At 37.6% G+C, this 12,450-nt stretch overlaps 1 protein-coding gene across 1 annotated transcript in view; it reads left to right on the top strand.

Annotated features, from left to right (window-relative positions):
- COL22A1 (collagen type XXII alpha 1 chain) overlaps window positions 1-12,450 on the top strand; it is a 573,554-nt gene that overhangs the window by 538,285 nt on the left and 22,819 nt on the right. Inside the window, exons 55-59 of the mRNA XM_069732369.1 lie at window positions 2,198-2,251; window positions 2,989-3,042; window positions 5,132-5,185; window positions 9,227-9,298; window positions 9,566-9,601. Coding sequence (XP_069588470.1) covers window positions 2,198-2,251; window positions 2,989-3,042; window positions 5,132-5,185; window positions 9,227-9,298; window positions 9,566-9,601 — 270 coding nt within the window. The remainder of the gene's footprint in view (window positions 1-2,197; window positions 2,252-2,988; window positions 3,043-5,131; window positions 5,186-9,226; window positions 9,299-9,565; window positions 9,602-12,450) is intronic.

The raw sequence follows: 12,450 nt of genomic DNA, 5'->3' as shown, positions 1-12,450 counted from the left end.
TGAAGCCGCGCGTGCGCAGATGAAGCGCTCTGCTTCCCGGGGCTTCAGGAAAATGACCTCTGCTTACCGGGCTGCTGCATCACCTCACCGAAGAAGGGGCCCCCTCTTACTGCGCCTCCTCATCCCCGCACCTCTGCCGCCATGGTAAGCCTGCATTGCGACTATTAGACGCACCCCCAATTTTCCCCCCTTTTTTGGGGGGGAAAAAGTGCGTCTTGTAGTCCGAAAAATACGGTAGTTTTTTTTTTTGTGCATAGTTTTGTAGCACAGAACTCTTGGAACTAAGAATACAACTTGTGTGCATGAACCCCTTAGAGCCCCGGGGGTCAACGGAACATATAGTAGAACTCTGACGACTTTAGTTATAGTAATTATGTGCATGTTGCATGTATTAAAACTCTTACCGATCGCTGCCTTGTTCCATTCCCACCTTCAGCCCAATTCTGTTCAACACCCGGCGACCACAGTTCTCACTACCCGGCTCACGCGTCGTCTTCTGGGTGGCTCGGAAGCCGTTTTCTTAATACAGGTCTACGAGAACCTTCATCGAGAAAACAACTTCCGGTCAACACTGAAGGAGATGTCTAAGCCCAGAAATGGGTCATTTATGCACTGTGTAGAATTATGGTTTAAAGGTTAGATAATATAATATTGCCGACTGGAAAAGGATGTTATCAATTCCATGGACGGCAAGAAGAACAAATTTTGGAAAAAATCAAGCCAGACTTGTCACTCGAAGAAAGGATCACCAAGCTACGACTTGCCTTCTTTGGAGACCTCATACTAAGAGAGAAGTCACTTGAGAAGGACATCATGGTTGGAAGACTAAGAAGAACAAGGAGAAGAGGAAGATCAGCACCCGATGGCTTGATACAATAAATATAATGGCAGAGAAGATCCTGGTGGACCTATCTAGGCTTCCAGAAGATTGATGTTCCTACAGAACGTTCATCCATCAACGTTCATCCATGGCTCAAAATCGAGCTGAAGATCATTAAATAATAAACTGCCCGTGTGCTACTTTAACATTCATCTCTCACTACTCAAGGCATGTGCATTTTTAAAAAATTTCATAAAATTCCAAATTTGGTACTTTTTTTTAGAACCATGGCTCCCAATTCGTTAAGAAGGACTAAGAGGAGTAAGGAATTAATTTTAATAAACTTGATCCATTTCATTAATTGCCATGGGCCACTGCTAGAAAAGTGCGCCAGTGAAAAATGCACAGATGTGTCCAAATTTTTGCTACCTTTGGGATGCAAATTTTTATGAATGTGGCCATTGTGTCCTCCCATGGCCTTCTCCTTTCCGAGTTCTGCCCACTTTTCAAAACGTTAGCAGGGGCTGGTTTTAAATGGCAAAAGTTCCCAAATTTTTTGCACAGTTCAAGCACTTTTTCCACTAGAATTTCGGTAAAAACTGCTTGATGAATCAGGTCCTATATTCCTCAGTTGCTGCTGGATAGTCTTAATTCAACCGGCAAAACCCAGTTATAATTTACTCATACATTTCTAGCAGGAACATCAGAGGAATGGCATAAATATAAGGCCAATTCATCAAAGTTTTGTCTCCAGAACTCGGGCGTAAAAGCTTTAAAAATTCACAAACTTTTGGCACAACTCAGAGTTGCCCCAAAATGTGACTTTTGGCATTTTTACACCAATTTCTCTCACCTCTGACGAAATGGACGTAGCTGGGGCATGACAAGGTTGTGGTGGGATGACAACACATATTATTTCGTTTTTGACAAGCTGTGCCGAAAAATCTAACTCTAGTGCCTGACTGGAGTAAGACTTCTGGCCTGGCATATGGAGGCACATAATACTCGGCAGACGCTCTAAATATAGGAAGAAGCAGGCGCCTCTTCGTGAAACAGTAGCGTCTGACTCCACTATGGTTCCTCATCAAGATCGGTGAGAAAATTGCCGATGTTAATGGATGGGGCCAATAGAGTTCTGAAAAACAACTGCTCCATAATACAATGATTTGCTAAAATAAAGAGTCAACATTAACTTTACTCAAATCGCAACAAATCGGGGTTGACTTTCATTTTTTTTTAAACATCTCAAAACCGTTGAGAATTGGTCATCGATATTTTCACAACAGGAATGCCAATATCAGTAGAAAAATTGGGGAAAAGAATAGTTGAAAAATTAAATTTTTTATTCTAATGTTATTCTTTTTGTTATTCTCTTAGGGAGAACCGGGCGTAACAGGACCTCCAGGGCGAGAAGGGTCACCAGGAAAAGATGTAAGTCCTGAAGAAATAGGCTAAAGTCTTACTTTGGGGAGAAAAAAATGACTGTGAAAAAAATCTGCCATCAAGAACCAGGATTTTGCTATGGAATCTAGGAGCAGTATGACATAAGGGCTGAGAACCTGATTCCAGTGATACATTATGTCACTTGCTGGGCTGCTTGCTGTATTTTTTATATTCTTGCAACACTCTGAATACTAAGCTGTATATAACCACACATACACTAGTGATTGGCAGCTTTATGTGTACACGGTGCATTTTGGGGGGCGGGACAGTGTTGGGGCGGGGCTACACAGAGCAGTTGACTAGGAGGCACGAGACACCTAGTCCTATAGTGATAATCTCCTTTTGATTGAAACAGCAGCGCACAGACTAGTAAGTGACACATCTCTGGAATCAGGATCTTAGCTCCTACAACATGCTGCTCTCAGATTACATAGAAAAATCCTGCTGACAGATTCCTTTTAAGCGACACCTGTGAACTGCAACATTTTCCAAACATCTATCTGAATACCATCAGTTCAGAGATTATCCACTTCTTTTTTTTTTTAATTAAGTTTTACTTTACAGAAAAACGTGAAAGATTGAGAATGAACAGATAAACAATTCATATGTGGGCGTTACATCGACGACATTCATATCAGTTATAGAGTATTTAGCATTTCTGCTTATTAGAACAACTGCAATGAGAGACTTACTATTTTATTTTTTTTCCTGTATTTTGTGATTAGGGAGATCCTGGACCACCAGGACACCAGGGACCAAGGGGAATCCGAGGACCGACTGTAAGTTTTCCTTGAAATCTAAAAATGGGTAAAACACAAATTATTCTGATGCATTGGCAGAATAAAATATATCATAATAAATATGTAATTAAAGTGGCTTACCAGGACTTTGATATTCATGGTAGTAGATCATCAATATCTGATTGTTGAGGGTCTGGCACCCACCCCCCCCCATTGATTGGCAATAGCTGGCAGTGTATAGAGCCGTAACTACACAGTGCCGCATTGTGTGTAGTGGTCATTTTAGGGTACTGCAGCTGAGCTTCCATTCACTTCCATGGCCAGACAGGATTATACAGGGACTTGAAATCCGTGTGACAGAAAGGGAATATTTATCAAGCGAAATGAGGCAGAATTCTGGTGTAATTTGCTCCAAAAACTAACATGACTTGCACCATATTTATGATGTATTTTAGACACTATATACATCAATAGTGACAGTTGGACGTGGCCTTGCTGAAAATTGGCACAGGTTATTGGCAAAGGGGCGTAGTGTATTGGTAACAGGGTAGGACATAACATGCAATACTATGCTGCAAAAAATATAGCACAATTGTTGTGAATGTTTCTGGCACAAAGCAAGTCCACTAATAGATTAGACATCCTTAAAATCAGATTTATCAAACAGCGTGAACTCCGTCGATAAATAAGGCACATTTTAAGACTGTCTAGGTTAAATTTGCATTAAATAAGAATTAGACAGTTTTGATAAATATGCCCCAATATTTTGATGGGAACTTTGGCAGCACAGGCTGTAGAAATGCATATCAATAAAGGGATCTATTACCTAATGACATGTATACAATCACATAAAATAAAAAGGAATAACGAAAGAAAAGTACTAAACCTGATGTTGCAGGAATGGTTTTTATTTTATAGACGGAAGCGCTCTGATTAGGAAAATGGAACACACTTCCAGAATGAACGATGACAGACACCCAGACTCTAATTTTTATTTGATCAAGGTTACGCCCTCTTACCTCCCCTTGTTGAGCTCATATGGGGCTGTTCGTGGGACATGCTAGGTCTTTTAGAGTTTTATAAGATCCCTAACCTTCAGGATATCTTAGCCCCTGGAGGTCCCAGGTGGTCGACGTTGTTGTCATGTTTCTTATCGTGATTTTACCTGTCTATGTAAATGAAACATGGCATGGATAGCATCATCTACTGGACCGTTATTAGGTCAGAGGGGTTAGAATGGCCTTATGGTGATAAGAGTGAATGTGTTATGCTTGTACCTTCTCATCAACGCCAAAAAAATATCTCCCATAAATTCCTGATTGATTAAAACCCTAATATTCATCACTGTCCATTAGCTCCAAAAGGTTAATTGTATCTCCAATGAACAGAAGCTCTTTCCTTGGCAAAAAAGGAACCCCTGTGTTTTTTCGCCTCTGTGTCTGGTTATCAGATCTATGCTGTAATTACCTGGTCACTGCAGGATTTCAATGGGGATTAAAGTGTTAGTTCTTTCTCTCTTCTCCAGTTATGAGTTTCTCTCTTCTACAATCCCATATATTCAATGTGAGGATGATATGTCGCCTTCTCCAGAGGTCTTACGGATTTTAATTTTTCTCTATGACAGTGTTTGAGTAGGAGTTCTTGCTAGAGCAGCAGTTCAAAGCAGCTACAAAGGGGGCATGAACTAGGCAGTTTAAACATCACTTTTAGCATAGCGTTTCGAAGTGAAGTCACAAAATCAGACAATAGAATAAGTGACAATTTCACAACTTTGCAAAACCTGATCATAATTAAATGAAAAAAAAACAAAAAACAGTTTAGCTGCTTTTTCAAGGAAAATATCCATATGATCGGCATAGGTGAATTTGCTGCTGTATTCCACAACCAATATACAAAAAAGAGCTCTATCCTAACTTAAAAGGACATTCCCTATCAGATATAGTTTTTTTTCTGAGTTATTTTAATAATCTGACTTTGGATGATACAGTAAATGTAAAATAAAGAAATTTTAGTGTTTTTTTCTTTGTTTCAATTATTGGACATAAACATTTTGGAAATATTTGACCTGCTCAAATTAACTCACTCACCAATAGTCTGTTTTCAATGTGTGTAACTGTTCAATTCCTAGGGCAAAAATGGTCTGGCTGGACCTCCGGGGACTCCTGGGGCTCCGGGTATAATGGTAAATATGGAAAAATGAAGTAATACACTTTACAATATGTATAGTATGATAATGCTATCTCTTATAAAGAGTAACACGTAGAATGCCAAAACCCAGAATGGTGGCTGTAATAGATAATTCACCCACTTGAAGGCAGGATTCTTGTAACAGGACAATAATTGCAATCTATATATACAAATGTCCATGCTCATGAAAATTAATTGGCCCAACTTATATTGTAATAAATCACTTAGTGGCAGTACTTTTGTTAACAGACCCTGGACAAGCTAAGGCATATATAAATATATACATACTAGAATATAACTACTATAATACTGTTCTATGTATAAGAATATAATTACTATAATACCACACCCTACATACAGGAATATAACTACTATAATACTGCCCCTATGTACAAGAATATAACTACTATAATACTGCTCCTATGTACAAGAATATAACTACTATAATACTGCCCCCTATGTACAAGAATATAACTACTATAATACTGCTCCTATGTACAAGAATATAACTGCTATAATACTGCCCCAATATACAAGTATATAACTACTATAATACTGCTCCTATGTACAAGAATATAACTACTATAATACTGCCCCTATGTACAAGAATATAACTACTATAATACTGCCCCTATGTACAAGAATATAACTACTATAATACTGCTCCTATGTACAAGAATATAACTACTATAATACTGCTCCTATGTACAAGAATATAACTGCTATAATACTGCCCCAATATACAAGTATATAACTACTATAATACTGCTCCTATGTACAAGAATATAACTACTATAATACTGCCCCTATGTACAAGAATATAACTACTATAATACTGCCCCTATGTACAAGAATATAACTACTATAATACTGCCCTTATGTACAAGAATATAAGTACTATAATACTGCCCTTATGTACAAGAATATAACTACTATAATACTGTTCTATGTATAAGAATATAATTACTATAATACCACACCCTACGTACAGGAATATAAATACTATAATGCTGCCCCTATGTACAAGAATATGACTACTATAATACTGCTCCTATGTACAAGAATATAACTACAATAATACTGCCCCCATGTACAAGAATATAACTACTATAATACTGCCCCTATGTACAAGAATATAACTACTATAATACTGCCCCAATGTACAAGAATATGACTACTATAATACTGCTCCTATGTACAAGAATATAACTACTATAATACTGCCCCTATGTACAAGAATATGACTACTATAATACTGCTCCTATGTACAAGAATATAACTTCTATAATACTGCCCCTATGTACAAGAATATAACTACTATAATACTGCCCTATGTACAAGAATATGACTACTATAATACTGCTCCTATGTACAAGAATATAACTACTATAATACTGCCCCTATGTACAAGAATATAACTACTATAATACTGCCCCTATGTACAAGAATATAACTACTATAATACTGCTCCTATATACAAGAATATAACTACTATAATACTGCACCTATGTACAAGAATATAACTACTATAATACTGACCCTATGTACAAGAATATAACTATTATAAATCTGCTCCTATGTACAAGAATATAACTACTATAATACTGCTCCTATGTACAAGAATATAACTACTATAATACTGCTCCTATGTACAGGAATATAACTACTACAATACTGCTCCTATGTACAAGAATATAACTACTATAATACTGCCCCTATATACAAGAATATAACTACTATAATACTGCTCCTATGTGCAAGAATATAAATACTATAATACTACCCCCTATGTACAGGAATATAACTACTATAATACTGCTCCTATGTACAAGAATATAACTACTATAATACTGCCCCTATGTACAAGAATATAACTACTATAATACTGCCCCTATATACAAGAATATAACTACTACAATACTGCTCCTTTGTACAAGAATATAACTACTATAATACTGCCCCTATGTACAAGAATATAACTACTATAATACTGGCCCTATGTACAGGAATATAACTACTATAATACTGCCCCTATATACAAGAATATAACTACTATAATACTGCCCCTATGTACAGGAATATAACTACTACAATACTGCTCCTATGTACAAGAATATAACTACTATAATACTGCCCCTATATACAAGAATATAACTACTATAATACTGCTCCTATGTGCAAGAATATAAATACTATAATACTAACCCCTATGTACAGGAATATAACTACTATAATACTGCTCCTATGTACAAGAATATAACTACTATAATACTGCCCCTATGTACAAGAATATAACTACTATAATACTGCCCCTATGTACAAGAATATAAATACTATAATACTGCCCCCTATGTACAGGAATATAACTACTATAATACTGCTCCTATGTACAAGAATATAACTACTATAATACTGCTCCTATGTACAAGAATATAACTACTATAATACTGCCCCTATGTACAAGAATATAACTACTATAATACTGCCCCTATATACAAGAATATAACTACTATAATACTGTCCCTATATACAAGAATATAACTACTATAATACTGCCCCTATGTACAAGAATATAACTACTATAATACTGTCCCTATATACAAGAATATAACTACTATAATACTGCCCCTATATACAAGAATATGACTACTATAATACTGCTCCTATGTACAAGAATATAAATACTATAATACTGTCCCTATATACAAGAATATAACTACTATAATACTGCCCCTATATACAAGAATATAACTACTATAATACTGCCCCTATATACAAGAATATAACTACTATAATACTGCTCCTATGTACAAGAATATAAATACTATAATACTGTCCCTATATACAAGAATATAAATACTATAATACTGTCCCTATATACAAGAATATAACTACTATAATACTGCCCCTATATACAAGAATATAACTACTATAATACTGCCCCTATATACAAGAATATAACTACTATAATACTGCTCCTATGTACAAGAATATAAATACTATAATACTGTCCCTATATACAAGAATATAAATACTATAATACTGTCCCTATATACAAGAATATAACTACTATAATACTGCCCCTATATACAAGAATATAACTACTATAATACTGCTCCTATGTACAAGAATATAAATACTATAATACTGTCCCTATATACAAGAATATAACTACTATAATACTGCCCCTATATACAAGAATATAACTACTATAATAATGTCCCTATATACAAGAATATAACTACTATAATACTGTCCCTATATACAAGAATATAACTGCTATAATACTGTCCCTATATACAAGAATATAACTACTATAATACTGCCCCTATATACAAGAATATAACTACTATAATACTGCCCCTATATACAAGAATATAACTACTATAATACTGCCCCTATATACAAGAATATAACTACTATAATACTGTCCCTATATACAAGAATATAACTACTATAATACTGCCCCTATATACAAGAATATAACTACTATAATACTGTCCCTATATACAAGAATATAACTACTATAATACTGCCACTATTTACAAGAATATAACTACTATATTACTGCTCCTATGTACAAGAATATAACTACTATAATACTGCTCCCTATGTACAAGAATATAACTACTATAATACTGCCCCTATGTACAAGAATATAACTACTATAATACTGCTCCTATGTACAAGAATATAACTACTATAATACTGCTCCTATGTACAAGAATATAACTACTATAATACTGCTCCTATGTACAAGAATATAACTACTATAATACTGCTCCTATGTACAAGAATATAACTACTATAATACTGCTCCTATGTACAAGAATATAACTACTATAATACTGCCCCCTATGTACAAGAATATACCTACTATAATACTGCCCCTATGTACAAGAATATAACTACTATAATACAGCCCCTATGTACAAGAATATAACTACTATAATACTGCTCCCGAGCTATATAATAGACTGTAATTACTATAATATGGCTCCTACCTACAAGAATATAACATTTATTTACAATTCAGGGCCCTAAAGGAACCAAAGGGGAAACAGGAGCTGCTGGAATTCCAGGGTTTCAAGGACCGAAAGGACCACAAGTATGTGTTCCAATTTTTCTGTCATTTATAGGATCAGCGGAATCTATCTATCTATCTATCTATCTATCTATCTATCTATCTATCTATCTATCTGTCTGTCTGTCTGTCTGTCTGTCTGTCTGTCTATCTATCTATCTATCTATCTATCTATCTATCTATCTATTATCTATTATATTTCTATTTATTATCTATACATCTATCTATCATACATTATATATATGTTTTCTTTCAATCTAATTTGCTTAAACTTGTCTTATATGTTTTTAGGGAGCATCTGGTGAGAGTGGTCTACCTGGAAAAGAGGTAAGGCTTTCTTTCTTTCTGTACTTAAAGGGAACCTGTCAGCAGGATTGTGCACAGTAACCTACAGACACTGTCAGGTTGGCCCCGTTATACGGATTACAACGATACCTGGTGATGAAATCCGTCTTGTGGTTGTTGTTTAATCTTTATTTTGAGTTAAAGATATACCCGTGTTGTGGGGCGGCCTGTGGGGGTCTTCATGTGGTGCTCTGCTTAGCTATTCATCTGTATGGCTCCGGACAGGACACAGAACATGATATGTATTGAAAAAAAAGAAAAAATCACATTCATCATGCAGGCGCTGTCAGTTAAGCATGATTTCATCTATAATATTCTTTAAATTGATTTATTTAGTCATACATTTATTCTGAAAAAAAAACGTTGTCGATATTAAGCCTACAGCGCCTGTGTTGTCTGCACCAAAATGGCACCGCCGGTGTCTGCGCAGGTGCTGTCAGCAGAGCAACACATGAACACCCCCCCCAAAGTCTGCCCCGAAGCACGAGCATATCATTAACTGAAACAACAAGAACCACAAGCTGGATTTCATCAAACAAGCCATCATTGTAATAAGTATAACGGCACCCGCCGACCTGACACTGTCTGTAGGTTACTGTGCACAATCCTGCTGACAGGTTCCCTTGAAAGAGGACCGGTCATCACTCCTGACATGTCTTATGTATCTACTTCATTGACTTACTGCTTTCCCTGTTCCTTATATAATGATGATGAATATGGATGAGCGAATAAGCACTGGAAAGTTCGGGGTCACAGCAGAAACCTAGGACACAGACTTTTTACTGTATATCCGGTTTCCTGTTTGGGTTTGCCAGTCTAATAAAGCTTGTTGAAAGGCTGCAGTGCAGCCAATCACAAGCTTTTAGACTGTGGGCACTTCAGCAGCCATCACAGCCATGACAAATATTGGCAAGCCTGTGATTGGTCAACGCAGCACGTGACCCGACCTGTATAAATGCTGGATCACGAGTGCGGCTACCATTAAGCTCGAAATAGTTTAGGGACAGAATTCAGCTGGAGTGAGGGACAGATAATGACTCTCCAAACACAACACTGTGTGTACTCTGCAACCCATATCTGTGCTAATACTGTACTAAAAGCCGTTGTGTGTACTCTGCACCCCCCGCCTGTGGAGTACTGTCCTTTAAGCCGCTATGTATACTTTGCACTCCCCCACCTGTGGAGTACTATCCTTGAAGCCACTGTGTGTACTCTGCACCCCCCGCCTGTGGAGAACTGTCCTTTAAACCGCTGTGTGTACTCTTTACCCTCCATCTGTGGAGTACTGTCCTTTATGCTGCTGTGTGTACTCTGCACCCTCCACCTGCAGGAGTACTGTCCTTTAAGCCACTGTGTTTCTCTGCACCCTCCACCTATGGGAGTACTGTCCTTTAAGCTAATGTGTGTACTCTGCACCCCCAGCCTGTGGGAGTACTATCCTTTAAGCTGCTGTGTGTACTCTGCATCCCCCGCCTGTGGGAGAATTTTCCTTTAATCCGCTGTGTGTACTCTGCACCCCCTGCTAAGGGTGTACTGTCCTTTAAGCCGCTGTGTATACTCTGCACCCTCCGCCTGTGGGAATACTGTCCTTTAAGCTGCTGTGTGTACTCTGCATCCTTCGCCTGTGGGTGTACTATCTTTTAAGCTGCTGTGTGTACTCTGCACCCCCCTCATCCATGGGAGTACTGTCCTTTATGCTGCTGTGTGTACTCTGCATCCCCCACCTGTAGGAGTACTGTCCTTTAAGCCGCTGCATATAATCTGCACCCCTCCATCTGTAGAAGTAACATAGTAACATAGTTAGTAAGGCCGAAAAAAGACATTTGTCCATCCAGTTCAGCCTATATTCCATCATAATAAATCCCCAGATCTACGTCCTTCTACAGAACCTAATAATTGTATGATACAATATTGTTCTGCTCCAGGAAGACATCCAGGCCTCTTTTGAACCCCTCGACTGAGTTCGCCATCACCACCTCCTCAGGCAAGCAATTCCAGATTCTCACTGCCTTAACAGTAAAGAATCCTCTTCTATGTTGGTGGAAAAACCTTCTCTCCTCCAGACGCAAAGAATGCCCCCTTGTGCCCGTCACCTTCCTTGGTATAAACAGATCCTCAGCGAGATATTTGTATTGTCCCCTTATATACTTATACATGGTTATTAGATCGCCCCTCAGTCGTCTTTTTTCTAGACTAAATAATCCTAATTTCGCTAATCTATCTGGGTATTGTAGTTCTCCCATCCCCTTTATTAATTTTGTTGCCCTCCTTTGTACTCTCTCTAGTTCCATTATATCCTTCCTGAGCACCGGTGTCCAAAACTGGACACAGTACTCCATGTGCGGTCTAACTAGGGATTTGTACAGAGGCAGTATAATGCTCTCATCATGTGTATCCAGACCTCTTTTAATGCACCCCATGATCCTGTTTGCCTTGGCAGCTGCTGCCTGGCACTGGCTGCTCCAGGTAAGTTTATCATTAACTAGGATCCCCAAGTCCTTCTCCCTGTCAGATTTACCCAGTGGTTTCCCGTTCAGTGTGTAATGGTGATATTGATTCCTTCTTCCCATGTGTATAACCTTACGTTTATCATTGTTAAACCTCATCTGCCACCTTTCAGCCCAAGTTTCCAACTTATCCAGATCCATCTGTAGCAAAATACTATCTTCTCTTGTATTAACTGCTTTACATAGTTTTGTATCATCTGCAAATATCGATATTTTACCGTGTAAACCTTCTACCAGATCATTAATGAATATGTTGAAGAGAACAGGTCCCAATACTGACCCCTGCGGTACCCCACTGGTCACAGCGACCCAGTTAGAGACTAT

Source organism: Ranitomeya imitator, chromosome 6, assembly GCF_032444005.1.
Source record: "Ranitomeya imitator isolate aRanImi1 chromosome 6, aRanImi1.pri, whole genome shotgun sequence".
In the NCBI taxonomy this organism is placed as follows: Eukaryota; Metazoa; Chordata; class Amphibia; order Anura; family Dendrobatidae; genus Ranitomeya; species Ranitomeya imitator.
The sequence above is the reverse complement of the archived record's forward strand: the minus strand, read 5'-3'. Positions and strand labels throughout refer to the sequence as shown.